Raw genomic sequence first — 19,543 nt, 5'->3', positions numbered from 1 at the left:
GAAGGAGAGGGCTTCCCTGGTGGCGCAGTGGTTAAGAATCCAGTGGTTAAGAATCAATGCAGGGGACACAGGTTCGAGCCCTGGTCCGGGAAGTTCCCACATGCCGGGGAGCAACTAAGCCCGTGCGCCACAACTACTGAGCCTGCACTCTACAGCCCGCGAGCCACAAATACTGAGGCCGCATGGCACAACTACTGAAGCCCACGCACCTAGAGCCCGTGCTCCGCAACAAGAGAAGCCACCGCGGTGAGAAGCCCGCGCACCGCAACGAAGAGTAGCCCCCCCACCCCGCACTACAACTAGAGAAAGCCCGTGCGCAGCAAGGAAGACCCAACACAGACAAAAAAAAAAAAAATACATAAATACATAAAAGAGAAGGAGAAAGATAGGGCAGTAGCTCTAGGGTTGTGTGGCCCTGAGGGATATTTCCTTTGCTTTATTTTAGAAACCTGAGCAGTATTGATGTGAAGGATGGACCAAAGAGGAAAAGGCTGAAAACAAATGAATGAGAAGAAAAAAGTCAATACGGGAAATTGCTAGAAAAAAAAGTTGTGATCCATAATCTGGATAGAAGTTCCACATTTATCCTAAAGCATGTTGCATGGTGACAGGAGGCATGTAGACAACTGGGAAATAATGCAGGTACTTTTTCTGATTTTACGGCATGAAGTCTTGTTTCTCTCAATATGAACATTCTATGGTTTCAGTGAAGAATGAGCCCAGGCTGTCTGCTGAGCATAAGAGAGGTGGAGGCCTGGGGGATCTAGGAGAGAAGAGGGGGGCGGGGGGAAAGCAGCTTTGGAAAACAGGGAAGAGAGCTAAACAGGAAGGCAGAGATCAATTCTTTCCTGGTAGTTTTCGCTTCATCGTGCCAGTTTGTACTTTTAACTGACAAAAGATCATTTCCCTTGGGGTGACACAACTAAGCGATATTTACTTTCTGATTACATAGTTTGGAAGAAGGTGGCGGCTGCCAGTATGACAAACAAAACAATAGCAACGAAGAACAAACAGCAGAAGCCTCGAGCGGAAAAAAAAATGTTTCTCACATCTCACATATTTCAAAACTTGGAAATGCAATTAGGCTCAACAGAATCTTTTTTTATGATGCAAAAGACTCAAGTTTTTTGTTGTTTGGTTTTTTTTCAAGTGTTTCAAGGCTTCCATCCATTCATAGGGCTGAGAATTGATCAAATCAATCCCTGCATGAAATGTTTCTTTAAGGAAAACTTCAAAGGGAAAAGGGGAGGTAAAAAGGCTCTGAGCCGGAAAAAGGAGAGGACGGGGCTAAGGTGAGAGATTGGCTTGTATTTCTACGCTTTCTTGAAGAAGATCCCCTTGGCGTCCCCGGTGTTTATCTTTCCATCCATATTTCATATATTAGAACTCAAGATCTTCACCTAGAAATGCTGAGGATCTTGCAGAGCAAAATGTAATTTCCTTCAGCTCGTGGAGGAAAAGTTGAAAGTTTCTGAGGAAGTGAAGCGGAGACACAGTCCTGTTACATAGTTGTTAATCTGACACCCTCTGTTAAACTAAACTAAGAAATGATAAAATTCCCTCCACTGTGGAATTAGAGCATTTTTACTTCCCCTCACCTCCCAGTTTCATACAGTTGGCAATTACTGCGTTTCCAGGCAGTTCCTTCCTTGAAGCACTGGAAGAGGGATTAAGGCGACACTTCATTCCTCAAGCGACTATTCTGCTCTAGTCTGTAGCAGCCTCACTCTTGGTTTTTCCAATTCTACATTACTGTTGAAGGAACCAGAAAATAACCTTTAAATTCCAGTTACGTAAAATAATAAAATATTCAACCTCGAAGACCTTCTTAGATAATCCTCTTTGGAAGCTTAGGCTGATTTAATGATACATTTTATAAAATAGTTTTTATCCCTTGAGGGCAGAGTACTTACTGAGAAATCAACACCATGTGGAGAGAAAGGCACGAAAAACCTGGGGGCAAGGTCCTCACAAGAGCACTGGTGTCAATGGATATGGCAGGAAGAACTAAGTTCCCTGATGAAACCTAGTTTGCTCCTGACATGTAGGGCTGTATGAGACCTTGGTTCAAATTAGGAAAACTTTCAAAGTAAGAGCTGTATTATTTCTATATGGGCTACTGAGAGTAAAAAACTGAAAGAGAAAGAAGTTAAAGGTGCTTCAAATATTTTTTTTTAATGCAAAAATATTTATATCCTCATGATGGGTCTGTGAAAGAGATGGTGTAGGGACGTACTTTTCCTTTTTATCCAACCTCAGTTCTCTAGATTCTAACAGGTAATAATAGCTAACTCTTTAAAATAGCTTGCTATTTCAAAATGAGAAATGCACCCCAATGTTCATAGCAGCATTATTTACAATATCCAAGATATGGAAGCAATTTAAGTGTCCATTGACAGATGAGTGGATAAAGAAGATATGCTACATATACACAATGGAATATTACTCAGCCATAAAAAGAAGAATGAAATAATGCCATTTGCAGTAACATGGATGGAATTGGAGGGCATTATGCTAAGTGAAATAAGTCAGACAGAGAAAGACCAATACTGTATGATATCACTTACATGTGGAATCTAAAAACTACAACAAACTAGTGATTATAACGAAAAAGAAGCAGACTCACAGATACAGAGAACAAACTAGTGGTTACCAGTGGGGACAGGGAAGGGGGGAGGGGCAATATAGGGGGAGGGGAGTACAAGGTACAAACTATTATGTATAAAATAAGTTACAAGGATATATTGTACAATAGGGGGAATATAACCAATATTTTATAACGACTACAAGTGGAGTATAAACTTTAAAAATTGTGAATCACTATATTGTACAGCTGTAATGTACATAATATTGTACATCAACTTCAATTAAAAAAACAAAATAAATTTTTAAAAAATAGCTTGCTATGTGCAATCCGGTTTTCCAAGCATTTTATGCATACTAACTTATTTAACCCTCACATCAACTGAATCAAGTGAGAAATGTTTTTATACCCATTTTAGAAACAGGAACTCTAAGACTCAGAGAAGAGAAATAACTTGCTCAAGGTCAAACAGGTAGCAAGAACTGGAACTAAAACTAGGCAGCCTGGCTCTAACGTCCGTGCCCTTAACTACTGTGCCTGTTTCCTTTCACAGTTGAGTTAATATATAATTTCTTGTGTTGCTATGGTCTAGGATATTTCCAATGTAGTTGCATTATATGGGACATTATACATAGTCCAACATTTTGTACTGGTAGAATAAACACTGTATGATCTTGATAAATTTTTAAGAAATCACTTTGCATTTACAATATAGGATAGCAATTTTACATATTTCATGTTTGTTGTGACCAGTTAAGAACAGCTTAACATGGTATCTTATACATGGTAAGAACTCACTGTTATATAACTTTATTATTAATATAGTATCTTTTACTATTTTATTCTTATTGCTTGTATCATAATCATTTTATTACTTTTATTATTCCTAAACTATTTTGAAATTCTCAGCAACTGAAGACTATTATCTCCTTATCCTTATAATAAATACCGCCACCCCTTCCCACCATCTACCCTATCATAAACTTAATGCCTTGCTTTTTTCCTTTACTCTGTGTATCTGCTCATTATCTGCATTGATTTTGACAAGTACATTGTTGTCTTATTGGTCAGGTGGCTGCATGGCTTTTTGGCATCCTCATTCAATATTACAGTCTTCAGTTGTTATTATAGGAATACATATATAATTTAAATTCTATATATATCAGATAGATAGACAGATAAGATACAGTTTCCCATTTTACGGAACATTTCACAAATGTTTAATTACCTCTACAGATTAGTAAGACAACTGCATAGGGAAATTCTCAGACCTCCCTGCCAAGAGGCTCTCAAACTATTAAAAGCACAGGCTCTGAATTTACCATTTAGCTCATGACAAGCTTTCCTGCATCTCTCCTGCTTGTTTGCACCACCTGCATCCTCTTCAGTGGCCAGTTCCTCACTCTCTCTCTGCACCAGCCTTCTTCTCGCTTCCACTGTCTCCTGTCAACCAGGACCCCACATTCAGCCCTTTAATGTCAACGTCGATCCCACCGATAACTCTTTATCGATTAGTCTTTCCATTTAATCTTTCACGATTTTGTTTAGTCCTCTACTACTCTGTGTAACTACCATCCCGAGAGTACAAGCAACTATCAAACCCAATGACCTTTTCAGAGTCCTCACTTGCCATAAACTATGTAGCTGTTAACACAGATCATTATTTTCTCTTCTTATGGACCCAGAGGACATGGACTCAAATTTTGTCTTTGCACCTTACTTAACTGTGAATCGGGGTTCTATAGAAGCACCTGTCTCAATGAATCACTGGAGGATTAAATCAGTACAGAAAACCCTTAGGGCCCGACATAAATATCACACAAGAACATGTTTTCTCTACCTCTTCTAAACTCTAAATAATTAGAATATCTATTTCTTAAAAAATAATTTAATCCATCCCTGTATTATAGGTGTCATACATGCCTTTTCTTAACTAATAAATCGTAAGCTCATTGAAAACAGATTTCTCTCTTCACCACTCATTTGCCTCAGGGGCTACACAGCATTCTGCACATACCAAATAAACATCTATTTTATCAATAATGGACAGGCAGATCGATAGTGGTATACTTTATAAGTTTTATTATATCTTTATTAGATGTACACAATATTAAGTTTATTTACTACCTTCTATGGATATTCTAAAAACTGAAAAAATGGTAGTAATACTATTTGCTAAGCTTCCCTCAACTGAGTATTTATTATGAACCAATTTGCATATATTAATCCAATTTGTTCCCTCTGCTACCCTTTAGGAGGTTCTATCTGTGTCAACATATGAGGAACCGTGGTTCAAAGATGTAAAATGTCTTGCCCAAGAGAATGTATCTTGGAAAGTGGTGAGACCAGCATAAGAACCTGAAGTATCTGACTTCCCCTCAGCCTAAACCCAACCCTGTCTAATTTTCATAACAAGACAGGGCTCAACCCTGTAGGAATGAAGGCCTGTAGGAGTTCAGATCATTCTCTTCCTTTTCTAAAAGGCCAGCACACACACAGAAAATGCTCCTGTGTACTGCTTGTTTCTTTGTTTCATGAATATCAATTGTATCTCTCTAATTCACTAGTGAGAAAATTAAGAATGGGTACAACACCATATGCTTTTTCTGTATCCCCCTAACTCTACTGAAGGAAACAGTTACCCTATAAAGAGCTTCCTAGTTACTGAAGTAGTTAACAATCGTTTCCACTCAGCTTTTTAATTTTTGTCTTCAGAATTATTCAGTGCCTCTGATAACCAAGACTTAAACAACAAAAGTTTAAGTTCTCAGACTCTGACTTGTAATTAATGTAGGGGAAAAAACGCCTATATGTGAGCCATGGACTTTATTTGTTATAGCAAGTCAGGGTGGTCACTACAAAGAAATATCGCTGTTTTTCCTCTTTTATTAAAAGCCTCAATTTTAGAAAAATGTTCAGTACAATATACCCAAAAAAATCAGTTTTTTTGCAATAAATGATTATATGTAAAATAAAATTAACAACTTGTCCTTAAATACTGGGCCAAAAAATTATGGAAAAAATAAAGCCCTTTTACTTTCTAGACCCTATTTATTTGTTTCTTCAACAGTCCTCTCCCCCAGATTTAACGTCCCATGGCAAGTCCTGTACCACATTCATTGCTCTGCTGTGCTGTCTTGACATTGCCTTGCAAAGAGAAACGATCTGTAAATATTTATTAAGCAAACACGGATCACCTTGCTAAAGGCAATGATTGCTTATAAACGCTTATACTATGTATAACAAGGATCTACATTCATTAACCCTTATTATATGCTGTTCAAGATACAAAGCATTTAATCCTCACCATAAATAACAACACAAGAATGGTACCATCGGCTCCATCTGACTTAGAGAAAACTGACCTGAGGAAGACCCATGACTCACTAAATGTCCCAAAGTGCTACATGCTGGAACCAGCCTAATTACTAAAAGAGAACGAGACAATATGGAAATTCTGCTATTTCTCCTCAAATTAAGTTCAAGTGGATTCTCTTGCTGGGGAGACATACCACATTTAAGGAAAAAGAAAAAAAAAAAACTCACTCAAACCTGAGTGGGAGTCCTGACAATTTGGTCCTTTTATTACAAGAAGTTCCCTACATACAAACAAGTTCCGCTCCGAGAGTGCGTTCGTAAAGTCCAATTTGTTCGTAGGTACAACAAAGTTAGCCTAGGTACCCAACTAGTACAATCGGCTATATAGTACTGTACTGTGATAGGTTTATAATACTTTTCACACAAGTAATACTTAAAAAACAAGCAAAAAATAAAATATTTTTAATCTTACAGTACCGTACCTTGAAAAGTACAGTAGTCCAATACAACAGCTGGCATACTGGGGCTCGCATCGAGTGAACAGGCAAGAAATAAAGATACTGTACTTCTGCACTCTATACAGTCCTGTACGGTAAAGTACACAAAAGCACAACCACTTGTACAGGATGCACGCACGTGACAATGTACACCAGGCACGTGAGCTAACTCACGTGACTGGACATGTAAGTGCACGTTCGTATCTTTGAAAGTTTGAACTTGAAGGTTCATTATGTAGGGAACTTACTGTATAATAAAAAAGATCAAAATGACTGATACTGATAATAAATTCTCCTGACTGTGGCTTTCTAGACTTCAAGTACTGAAGTAACATTCCATTGAGGATTTGAGAACTTTAAGTAAATTCGAAATGAACCTCTTCTGCTCTCACTGAGGCACACCGTTCCCTGTAACAGAGAGATGGTAGCCACCACCACGGCCTCTGGCAGCCACAACTTCCTTGATAATATTACTGGATAACAATAACTTGCACTATTTATAACCTGTGCAACTCTCACAGGCTAAATCCTTATTGTGATTTTCACACTTCTGGAGACACATGCACTTGTCTTTCTCTCTCTCCATACTTTCCTAGAATTAAATTAATAACATTTAAATGAGCTTCAAACTCAGCTGATGAACAGTTTTTTTGCAGAGTCAAAGCAATGGAAAAAGCAAGAAGTTACAAAAGCACAAAAAAAATTGTAGAAAGTGAAACAGTTGGGTGGATTTATTTTTTCTTCATAAGTGAGACCATGTGTGTGGATGCATGTACATGTATATGCGTGTTGCTAAATAAGTATGTGAAATGAATACATTTAATTGGAGAATACTGCCAATCTGGCCCATATTTTTTCCCACTAAACTAGAAGTAGAAAAGTAGAAGAAAACATTGATGTGATTTACCTTAAACCCTAGGTATATCTTTATTTCTTCACCCTCTTTCTGGCCACCATGTTGGAGTTGGTAGTAACAGACATTAACATATTAGTTGGGGATGGTGGGGTTCCTCACCAAATGTTTCTTGACATTTCTGGATGCCCTGCCCCTTCTTTTCAACTTTAAATAAAACCAGTATAGATATTTTTGTGCCTGTCTAAATACATATTCTCAGCGGCACAAACACGTCTTATTTGTTCTTTTTGGTTATCTATTCAAGCATCACCACTACATTTTGAGCTAATTCAGGAGTACTTAGCTCTGTGGGGTGATGGACAGAGGTCCTAAGAGAGCAAGTACCTCATTTATGAGTCTGTCTTCACCTTTGTTATGGTCTCCAGAACGTCCTATTTCTTTGCACATTTGCACCTTTGACTCTATAACAGCACTTTTGTAAACACATATGTAAAAATGAAGGAAGGAGAAGAATAACGTGATCACGTCTGGTGGTTTTAAGAATCTGAAGTATCGCCTCATCATAAGTAAGCCAAGCAAATGAGAATGAGAGGCTGCTGGACCAAACACCTCCTGACCTGAGGATACACTCCACTTACACCAAGAGTTATTTGAACTCTTTTCCTCTCTTTCAGATTATCCTGGGTGCACCTTAGCTGACTTTCATTTGTATAAAATGTTCCAAGGAGAGATGCCATTGCAAACTTCCTTACAGGTTGTCACAGCGACTCCTGACAAAACTTCCACACACAAAACTCAATTATCTTCTCTACACACTAAAACAGCGAACTTTCTCACCCTTCTGCCTATATATTCCACCCTTGATTTGGTTTCTCTTATAGAAAAATAAAATGTAAAGGAGGTTAATTGATTGAGCACAGCTTGTTCAGAAATGAACAGAGAGGAAAAAAAAAAAAAAACTATCTCATTTTTTAACAGGCTGTGAACATAAGATACTATTCCATGCGGCCTCCCACGGGGCAAGGTGGTGAACTAATCACGTCCAGACCCACTAGGTCACAGCCAATAATTAAGGCACTTGGTATGGGGGTCTGTGTGTTGCAACCCTGGAGTGTGTCAGGACGGATTTTCCATAAATTCAAGAAAAGGTCCTCCAGCACCCTAATTTAAAATCTATATCTTAGCTAATCAAGAACAGTATGGCTCAAACCAATACATCACTCCACACCTAGTGTGTTGACAATGTACCACCACCCTGAGTGCAGGAGGAGTGAAAACCTTACTTTTTTTTTTTTTCCTGTTTTTAGCTCTTCCAATATCTAAGATGTTTGCTGGAGAAGAAACACAGACACTCTTGCAGCCTTATGGTCAGGGTGACAAAGAAAAGCATGACAAGGTTTGCATAAACTTGGCTCCAAATATCCGACATCTTCACATCACGAGATAAGTTTAAAATGCCACAGAAAACAGTTCTTGCCAAAAAGATGAATTCTCCCTCTCACAAGTGTGGTGTTGATGGATGTTGGAAAAGTTGGACAAAGATGCTGAGGAGTCTCAGGAAAGTTTTGCTTTGTTTTGTTTTTTAAATAATGGAGGTTAGGCCCCACATCTGTCAAGTACAGTTTACTTGTGGATCTGATTAAAAGCAAAATATTACATCACAGTATTTTCCACAGCCAAGATGTGATCTCAGGACTTACCATGCAAGCTTGATTAGCCCTGTTTTATAAAGAGAAATTCTGAAGTACAAAGAAATTAAGAAGGTTCTACAATTTAAAAGTGACTTGGGTGTCTAGTGTTGTCTTTTGCTTTATTTCATATGGTTAAAAAAATCCAAGCCAAACATAAGCTTCTAAAATCATTCTGAACAATTCTGAAAACATGTGATTTAAAGTTCTGGGATTTCGATCCTTGTTTTCATTTCAAAAATTGCAAAACCCTCTTCATATTCTGAATATTCTTGAATTATTATTCTCGCACTCGTATTGAGAATTGAGTTGCATCTCAACTTAGTTGCTGAACTACTTTACAGCTGCTTTAAAAAATAATGATCTCTTTAATGTATTTAAGCAAAGATTGTGTTTCGGGGTCCTTTTTATTCACCTGTACTTGCATAAATGATTACAAAGAGAGGTATAATAATGCTGGATGCAGTAGTTTTGCTCTAAAATATTGCTTTGCTCTAACATCATCCTACAGCACAGCTTAATTAAGATCTAAATATGTAACTTCAATTCACTTGCAGCTGAAACCAGAGAAGAGCAGCAATTCAAAGTCTGAAAGAATGAAATTAGGAATTACTATGCAATAACTATACAGTAATCATTTCAGCTAAATATCGAATTCATTATCAACAGATGATTTTTAATACATGTATATATTTCTAAAACACATAAAGGAGATACCTAAATCATCCCAGTAACAACAAAAAAGCAACGAATATAACTCAACTGAAAATAACATGACAATTATGATTGATAATTTAATAACATCTCAACAGGAACTCTAAAATATTTTATAAAATTATAATTTTTATACATTTTTCATAGAAATCTTAAAATTCTTAAGAGCTTAATATTTCTTTCTGCAACTTGATTCCAATCGTGCAGAGTCCAAACCATAAAATTGGCCTCTTAATTATTCCATTATTATAACTATTTTTTTGCTCCTCATTGGTTGTGTGAGGGGGAAAAAACAAGCCTTTTAGGTGAACAATTTAGGGGTTTCTATTTCATATTTTTCCTGCATCATAGATGGGGCAAATATTTTAATATCATGGGAATTATTACACATATTACTTTTAGTGGGAAAGTACTATAAATACAAATGATTAACTTGTAATAGTATAGAAGACCTGAGAAAATATGTGTGAAATACTAAACATCATGACAATTAATACAGTGTCTATCCATGTTTGTTTTCTCTTTTACCTCCCTTTAATTTATCTCAGAATATACTAAAACCGTTTATACTGAGTAGTAGACACACAAACTATTAGTGATGTGCTCTGATAAGATACAAGTGAAGAGATTTTTAAAGTATTAGCCATTCCATTATGTTGAATTTCCATGAAGTATTTTCCTGCAAGCCACTGTACATTAAACTGTTTAAAACAGTGAAGGTTTCCCACTCCTGGGACCACACTTAGAACCAGGACTGCCCTGTCCCACAGAATGGCTGCAAAACTAGACTCTTCCTCCGGCACGTGACTGGTTTTGACTCCTTCAGTGCTGACCACTGCCAATGATAAGCACGTTATCCCCTCCCATAGCATTTTACAGCTTGGTGATAATATATAGTAAAAGACGGTTTTTGAAGGACAGTTAGCAATTAACCATGAAAACGTCTTTTTAAAAGAAAGTACTAAATTTAAATAACACATTACCCGATAGTCAAGTTATATGCTTCAATTGGAAACTTATGTATTTAGCTGACTTACTAACTTTGAAATGTAGACACATTAGCAAAATACTACATCACAGTATTAAGCATGCTTAATTCCTCATTGCAAGTCACTTTTTACTTGGTCAAGTGCATATATATATATATACACACACACCCACATATATATGCAGATATATATATATATATATGACTTAACTTACTATCCAATACCTGTATAATGATGTCAACATATCCTAATTTTCTTTCCAATTAGATTTAATAATAGAATAAAACAATGAAATCTTATCTTTTCCTGTTTTACAATGAATTCTATCTTTCAGTAAGTGATTTCTACCTTTTCAACTTTATTTTGTATCTGTAAGATAGTATTAGTTTTAAGATCATTATTTAGGCTAAAAAATACTGAAGTATGCAACTAACATTCACTTTACGGCACATACTGCCTTTTGTTTATTCTTGGTTTTAAAACTGCTACCTAGGACTCTCAAGCTGGAATGCCACAAGATCCCCATCGGTCTCAGGTATTCACTCTTCAAGGTATGAAACTTTGAGAAACAGCCCCTTCTCTTGCTGCTCCATTCCTTTCACATCCACTGATTTTTCACCTGATATTAAATATCATTTGTACCACAAAAGAACCAGAAACAAGAAAACTGTTTTAGAGATTATAATAACAAGCCAGAGAGCTGGTTTGCCATACTTTATTTTTTTTATGCCATTGAACAAACAGATTTCTCATTAAGGGTCAAAATCAATAGAGCTGGTGGGAAAGTTGTAAACATCTCATTAATAAGATTAATTAGTGTTTTATGTTAGCTATCCCAGCAAATAATCCAGATGGCTACTGTTAATTGAATTAGCAAAATTCAAGGGAAAATCATTTTGTTTTTGTCATTTTATCAATATTGGAATGGAAATCTTAACAATAGTAATTTTAATAATTAACTACTAATGTTAACAAAATCTCACCTCTTAAGGGTTGGAGAAATAAATGATCTATACAGGGAAAAAAAGTTTCACATCCAAAGTATCTACCTTCTTTTTTTTATTGGAATGACAGAATATACTTCAAATCAAAGTTATACCCCTATTAGAAAGGATGACACAAGTCAACCGAAATGAAAGCATGTCAGCGCTTTCCTTCAGAATTCCAATCCACCAAAGCCCATAAGCAACTATTTATCTTTAAAGTTTAGAGACTGGTAAGGACTACTTGTCATAATGAAAAAGCAGACTACTTCCATGTATTTTACAACTAACCACTCACTGTGTAAAAAGAAATTCCACTTTATTAAGTATAAGAACGAATATTTAATTGCCATAAATAAATATTCCTGTTGTCCACAACTGGGCTACCTAAACGTCTTCTGTGTGTGAAAGGTACATAGTGTACATGGGTGATGACCCTTGAAATTAAGAACATTAATATTCCAAGGTGATGTACAGGGCCAGCTGAAGAAGTGTTACATCCATATCATGAGGAAGGCTTCACTCTGTTGTTAAAAGTTTAATCGCAGAAGCTAGTTTATTAGTAAACAAAGAATTCAACAATATTGAATCTCATCAACATTTTGTGAAGGATATTTTGCTTTATTGTTAAGAATGATAGTTATTTTGATCCATGTTAAGATACGATGAGCGATGCACGCACTAAGGGACTGCATACTGTGTGTGTGTGTGTGTGTGTGTGTGTGTGTGTGTGTCCACTACGTGGTGTTTTGGACATGAAGGTAAGCGTTTAGCAACAAACTTATCGCCAGACTGCGAAACTGAACGACCTCCTTAGTAACTGCCTGAAGACCTCCCCACCGCACCTTAGCAACAGCAAAGGAGAAAGAGACTTTACGTTTCCACACGGCAAAAAACTGTTGCTAAGCAAAAATTACAACCAAAAATATAGAAAACTGTAACTTGGTTTTTGAGAACCCCTTCACAAGTTTCACGATTTAACTGGCCCAATTCACTTTAATACAGACACGCAAACTCAGTGAGAAGCAAACACAATTCCCTGAGACTGAACTTGTACCAAGCCCTCTCCCACATCCCACAAATAAGCACGGTTAGTTACTTTTCATGCACCTCAAGCCAAAAATCAACCTAAAGATCAACGGTGAGAGGTTATGTCTTCCTCTTGGCCTCTCATCCTTCTTTTCTAGTTTATTTGGCATTTCTCCCATGTCATTGATCGCGACCTTAAAACGGCTACTTGCTTAAACCCCAAAGTGTCTGGAGTCCTGTAACATCAGCTCTGCAAAGACTTGGGAGCGAACCCAAGGATGCCGCCCACCTGCTAGCTGTGGCCGCGGCTGCAACCTCACCAGCCTCATCAGCCTCCTGGGATCTTTCCCAGGTAAGCGCGGCACTTACCTGCTGCTCTCCGGGCTCCGTCGATTTCACCAGGTGCTTATCCTTGTACAGAGACCAGAGACCGATACTGGGCAGGAAAATTACAGCCACCATGAATAACAAAGTCATCTGCAGAAATCTCTTCTGTTTCCTCTTCATCGCAAATGATCACAGAGAAGAAAAGTTAAAGGAGATGGTTCCCTGACCGCCTCTTGTGTTTAAAGCCAAAGTCCTTTCCTCTCCCCTGAGAAGCACCAGAAACTGAGGAGAAGCTAAAAACTTTTGCTGTGTGCTCAGCACCAAGGTGCACGATTCAGAGGGAGTTGGGCGTCTGCAGAAGCAACGCAGAGTTACTTTCCCCCCAGAAAACTATGACGAAGGCATCATCTATTGGCTCAGAAGTAAATGACTTGACTGGGGAAATCATTCAGCCTATCGACCTCCCACTAAAAGAGCAACGGAGTAAATATGATCGTTTCAGAGACTAATCATAAGTTACGAAAAGGTCAATAGCATGCCGGATACTGAAGAAAACGGGGGTTTGGAGGGCTGGGCTGGCGAGGAGCGGGTGAGCAGATCTGCGTGGGAAGCGGCTCAGCCCGAGCAAGTGGCAGGAAGAAAATGGTCCGCTCTTGACACTGAACATCACCTTTTCCGTCTTCCCTGGACGCCTCCTCCTGCGCTCCCCCTGGGATAACCCACCTGAACTCAAGTTCAAGTCCCTCCGCGGCCAGCGCGCTGGCGGGCTCCCGGGGGTCCGGGCGGGGAAGTGGGGTCCGGGGCAGAAGTGCTGTTTGGAGCGAGGTCCACGAACTCCCGGGCGCTCACGCACGGTGCCGACCACCCTCGTCCCCGGGCAGCGGCTCGGCGCCCCGGGCGCCCCGGGGCGGGAGGCTCCGGAGGTCCGTGGAGTCCGGCCGGGAGGCGGCGGCGCCGCACCGTCTGTGCTCGCCCGGCGCCCGGGCTGCTGTCCTCCGCCAAGTGCGCGCCCTGCCCATCAATCGCTCCCTCTCCTCGGCGACGCTCTCACGCCCTGGCGCTCCCGTTACCATCCTCTCCCGGCGACGGAACGTGCCCCGAGGAGCATCGCGGCACCTGGAGGGCGATGCTCTCACGCTCCCCGTGCCGCGGAGGGAGGGTGGCGCCCGAGCTGAGCGGGCTCGCGGGGCGCGCGCGCGAGGAGGGCGAGGAGGCAGGGGCGCGCGCTGCTCCCGCCGCCGTAGCCTGGTCGCCTGCCTGCGCGGGGACGAGGCTGTGCTGGCCACGTGCGGGAGCCCGGGCCGAGTGGGGAGGGCAGTCCTCAGCTGCCAGCTCCTATATAAGCCCGCCGTGACGCCGGGAAGCGGAGGACGGCGACGCCGCCGCGGGACCGGGACTCCAGCCTCTCGTCTACGCGACCTCCTGTCTCCGCCGGGGCCGTTCGCGCGACCTCGGACCCGCGGGGAGGCCGGCGTCCCTGCTCGCCTCACCCCGAAGGCGCCAGGCCCGAGACGCAGGGGGACAGGGTGCCGGCTGCTCGCGGTGTTTCCGCGGGCTCCTCTGGGGTGCCGGCGGGCTCGGAGGCAAACCGAGCCCGGCGGTCCCGCCCGGGGGCTCCCCGGCCGCCCGGCCAGGTGCGCGTTGAACCGGGAGGAGGACGGAGACCGCGACGCGAGGCCGGGCGGAGGCTCGGGCTCTCTCGGGCAGCGGCTTACGAAGCGACACCGCGGAGCCCGGGCGGCTTACCTGGGTCTGCAAGCGCCCGGGCCGGGTGAGATCGGCGGTGCCACCCCGCCCGCGCGACCGCACGCCGCGCTTCTGCTCGCCGCGGGGCTGCCTGTCCCTCTGACCTCGCACACCCCTGCCACGGTCCGCGGGCCGAGTCGGGGTCGAGCTCCGTCTCGGGCAGGAGGGCCTCCATGCTCTCCCCAGCATCGGGATGGACCACCGCCCCGGACCGCACACGCACGAACCTGTGGCCGCGTCTCCAAGGGACCTGCGGGCCTGGCATGGAGCAGGGGGACTCCCGGGCTCCTAACACCGGGCGGAAGGGGGACCTGGAGGAGACGACAGACACGCACGCAGCACGCGCTGTGTCCGCCTGTGCGGAACCGACAGCAAACGCCACGGTCATCTCTTTGTTACAACTAGATGTGATGCCCACATGCTTGGGGGGGATGAGAAGGTGGGTCCAGAACGGAATTTTCTCCCTCTCTCCTTTCCTGCATCTCCTCCCCTCCCTCTCCCTCCCACTTCTCTCTCCTGTCTCACTTGATAAAGACGTAGATGTATGTGGGTGTAAAGTTATGCTTTCAGCTCCTCACATTATAATTTTAAAGTGTATCTGAACAGTACCTATTGACTGCATGAATAAAGCTTTGTGCTGCAAATTTGTTTCCGTGAATTACTTGCATTTCAAAAGAGTATATAAACATTTAATAAATATGTCTGAATATGTCATTTACGTAAAGACCAGTTACATTTTCATTTTACACAAGTGCCACTTTGGAATCTGGAGAGCAAGGGATTTAATTCTTCACCACCACACACACACACACACACACACACACACACACACTCCCTTTTATACCCTGCATTTTCTAACCTTTTTCTCTTTTAACAAGTGCAATTCTGAAGCATGGAACTATGAATTCTGGGAAGCAACATAGCAGGGAGAGGTTTGCTGGGATGATGGGTCCTGAAAGAAAAGATTTTGGAGGACTATTTAAGTATATTGGATATTTTCTGTCTTGGAGATAGAGTTATTAACAATTAAAAAGTAAAAGAACTCAAAAATGCCCATGGACTTAGAAAATTTTAAATCCCTCACATTTTAAATAATATCAGTTTCTTTATACCAAAACCAAACAAGCACACAAACAAAAACACAAGTCCTGATCACAAGCAGACACATCATGCTGGTTGCTAAATCCAGGATTCTGACTTGAATTGTGCTTCATTCTTGTTACACTAGTAAACAGTCCTGCAAACAGTACCCACTCCCAGCACATGCTTACTTACAGTGAATGGGTATAACTGTTACTTCCCACAGGAAGTACATGAAGAACACATGGCAGAGACTGGAAGCAGAAAATTATTATGTTCACCCCTGCTTTTACAGTGTAGCTCTAGACAATCATTCCTCTACCCCTCATTTTATTTATTTGTTTAGTTAGTTAGTTATTACCTCTTTCATGATTCCACATGTAAATTTCTAACAGATGACAAGGCTTCTAACTAAAATTGATATTTTAGGTTTTACAAACAAAAAAAAACCCTCTAAGTGACTGCTAATTCCTTTGTTCAGCTAATCCAGATTAAATACCAATATAAATATATATATAAAACTGACATATTCTTTTAAAATTGGTTATTAATATTGATTTAATCAAAATCCTTCTATCTTTAAAATTTGTCCTATAACCAGACACCCCCTTTTTACCCCCGTTTGCTCCTCCATTCTGTTATGACTCAACTGGCAACCTCAGGGTATCAAAGTACTATGTGCCTAGCACTGTGTTAAAACCTACGGGGACACATGGAGAAAAAAAAATAAAGCAATAACTGGGACCTTGAATAACTTACAGTCTAGTTGATAATGTAACATGAAGGCAACTGTAATGAAGTGCCGAAGCTCAGCTGTTTGCATTAACTTTCACTTGAGCCAGGTTTAAGCCCTACCTTGAAAAATGCAGGAGGCTATTGCTTTAGTTAAGCTCTGCTCTAAAATTTGGTGACTTAAAAGAAATATTTGACTATCTCTCAGGATTCCATGCGTTTGAATAGGCTCAGCTAGGTGGTTCTGCTTTATGAGATGTGGCCTGGGGCTGGGGGCTGATGAGGTCAAAACATTGGGCCCAGATGGCGCCCCCATGGGCCCGGCACTTGACACTGACTGTCAGCTGAAGATCATTTGGGGCGGTCAGTAGTAACTGAACTTGAAAGAAAAACATTTGCTCATGATTTGGCCATATTAACAATTTTTTTCACATTCATTAGTTTAATGCTTTACATCTGAAAACGATAAGCCTGGTGAATGTCTCTTGTTTCATAAACCAAAGAAAGGTCATCAGCAATCTCTGTGTTTTTACCTGAACACTACAGATTCACAAATAAGCATTTGTTAATAAATATAACATGTTATAATAACGTTGTAAGAGAAGATTAAAAATAATTGATTTTAAGGTCCTACGATAGTACATTATCTACATTTTTAAGAGGTGATGTTGAAATTTATCAGTGAAACAATACCTAGTTTTACCTAGGGTCTTAATATGGTTTGAGTTTATTTAGATCTGAGTTTTTCCAAGCTTTTATCAGAAGGCACAGACTCTAGAGCATAATGGTAATGTGTCTAGAAATTGAGAAATATTCTGTTATTTTATCCAATAATGGTATCTGCAATATAAAAATACTGAAATTTTTCCCTCTGAATAAACAATTAGGATACTTTGTTATTAGTATACCTTTGGCTAAGTTACCTCAGTTTTTTGGGAGAAAAAAAGATCCTCCAGTGAAAACTGGAAAGTGACTCTCTTAATAGTAATTATGATAAAAGTCAATTTAAATTATACTATTCATTTTGTGTGATTATTTTAAGACACATATTACAGGAATCTTCTTCAATTTATTTTTCTGGAATTTCAGCGTTTGCCACTACACAATAAAGAGAAATAAGGGTTAAGATAAATATTAAAATGCGATATTTCCCAGTCTCTATCATCACTGACATTCTTCACCAAAAACCCCTAGTCAATTTCTATATATATTCAAGTGCTGTTGGGCAGAGGGTATAGAGGTGAACATTCTCACAGAGTTTTCAGCACCAGAAAGGAGTTAAAAAGTGTTTGCAATTAAGTGTGGTACAAATTAAAAAGTGACAAATGCTAAAAGAAAAAGCAAAAGGAGTTTATTTCTTCTGGGCCTAAATATTTTCAAACTACACAAGTTCTTTACTTTACAGTATTTAAAGTCTTAGTCATCAAATTTACCTCTAAATATACTTCTTCCTCTGCCAACAGAACATACCTTTACTCAAATATATTTTCTTTCCCTACACATTTAATTACCAAATATTTATTTAGCATTTACTATAATGCAGACATTTATACCAGCATTTCTGAAGCATTATGCCATTTAATCTTATTAATTATTCTATTCTGTAGGTTCTATTACTGTCTCTACTTAATAACTTAGCAAACTAAGGCAAAAAGATGGTAAGGATCTTGCCCAGTAAGTGGGAGGGCAGGGATTTAAACCCAGGTATTTTGCTCCAGATTCCAAGATCTTAACCAGTATACCATATTTACCTTGTTTTCCTGACCAAAAAAATGTTATTTCTTTCTTTCCCTCTTCCTTCCTTCCTTCCTTCCTTCCTCTCTCTCTCTTGTTTATTCTACTTTTACTTCTGTGGAAGATTAGAGGAGCTAAACAAAAACACTGAGTTTGGAAGGAATGATTGTCTAGTTTTTATAACCTTGAAGCTGCTTTGTTCATGTTTTTTGGGGGACTATAAAAAAGAAGGTTGTGCGGAAAGTAAAATTACATAATCAACTATTCTTTTATACTTTACATGTTACATAAATGTAACTATATTTTTAGTTTGTGTGATTATAATTTTATACAGGTCACATATCAGATTTCTACCTCAGATTTGACCTTTATCTTCTCGTACACAATATGTGTGCCTTGCACCTTTTTAAAAAGAGTATTTAACCCATATTATGTCTTTAAAATATTTGTGCTGAATAAATGAACAACATCTATTTATTTCAGTGAAAAGTCTAAATTATGTTTGGAATGATGAAGTCAAGTGGTAATAAAGTTAATATTAAATTTGAAGGAAAGATTTTCCATAATAGCTCAAGACAAAATATCATCAATGAAAATTTTAAAAAGATACAATTAATGTAAGTGAAGCCAGTGAAACATGCTTAAGGAGCCACTGAATGGTATTTGCCACATTCCAGTTTTCTTTCTTTTTTGAGAAAGAGAAAATAAAGAAGGTCATACACATATTATATATTGAATATAAGTTAATTTTTTATGACACAAAATTTGTGGATATGAAATGAATTTAATATTTTTAAACATTATTACCTTTTGAGGTATACAGATATCAATTAACAGACATATACTGAACACTTGAAAGGACAAACATCTCTGCCTTCAGACAATCGACAGCAGAAGCAAGTCAAGTGTAGAGGCTGATGACTAAAAATTAAGACATGGAGAAAAGTAAGGCAGGGGAAAGGAGTTGGGAATGCCAGGAGGTGGGGTGAGATACAATGTCAAATAAAGCATACGGAAGAGTCCCTGCTGAGTGAGTAACATTTGGACAAACATTGAAGGAAGCAAGGACGTGAACTTTGGGTATCACAGGAGATGGAATTCCAGGTAGGGGAACAGCAAGCCCATTGGTGGGAGTTTGGGATGTTTGAGAACAGCAAGGAAGGCAGTGCACCTGGAACAGCCTGCAGAAAGGGAGGGGATGGAGCTTGAGGAGTGAATTGGGGGCCAGAGCGGATATTACGATCTAGTTAGAGAATTAAATCTATA

The 19,543-nt window shown here is 39.8% G+C and overlaps 1 protein-coding gene across 1 annotated transcript in view; it reads right to left on the bottom strand.

Annotated features, from left to right (window-relative positions):
- Window positions 1-13,337, bottom strand: part of GALNTL6 (polypeptide N-acetylgalactosaminyltransferase like 6) — a 1,140,136-nt gene extending 1,126,799 nt beyond the window's left edge. The window contains exon 1 of the mRNA XM_029204074.1: window positions 13,028-13,337. Coding sequence (XP_029059907.1) covers window positions 13,028-13,165 — 138 coding nt within the window. The 5' untranslated portion in view covers window positions 13,166-13,337. The remainder of the gene's footprint in view (window positions 1-13,027) is intronic.
- Between the last annotated feature and the right edge of the window lie 6,206 nt (window positions 13,338-19,543).

Source organism: Monodon monoceros, unplaced genomic scaffold (genome assembly GCF_005190385.1).
Source record: "Monodon monoceros isolate NGI ecotype Baffin Bay Population unplaced genomic scaffold, NGI_Narwhal_1 Super_Scaffold_5, whole genome shotgun sequence".
Classification (NCBI taxonomy): Eukaryota; Metazoa; Chordata; class Mammalia; order Artiodactyla; family Monodontidae; genus Monodon; species Monodon monoceros.
The sequence above is the reverse complement of the archived record's forward strand: the minus strand, read 5'-3'. Positions and strand labels throughout refer to the sequence as shown.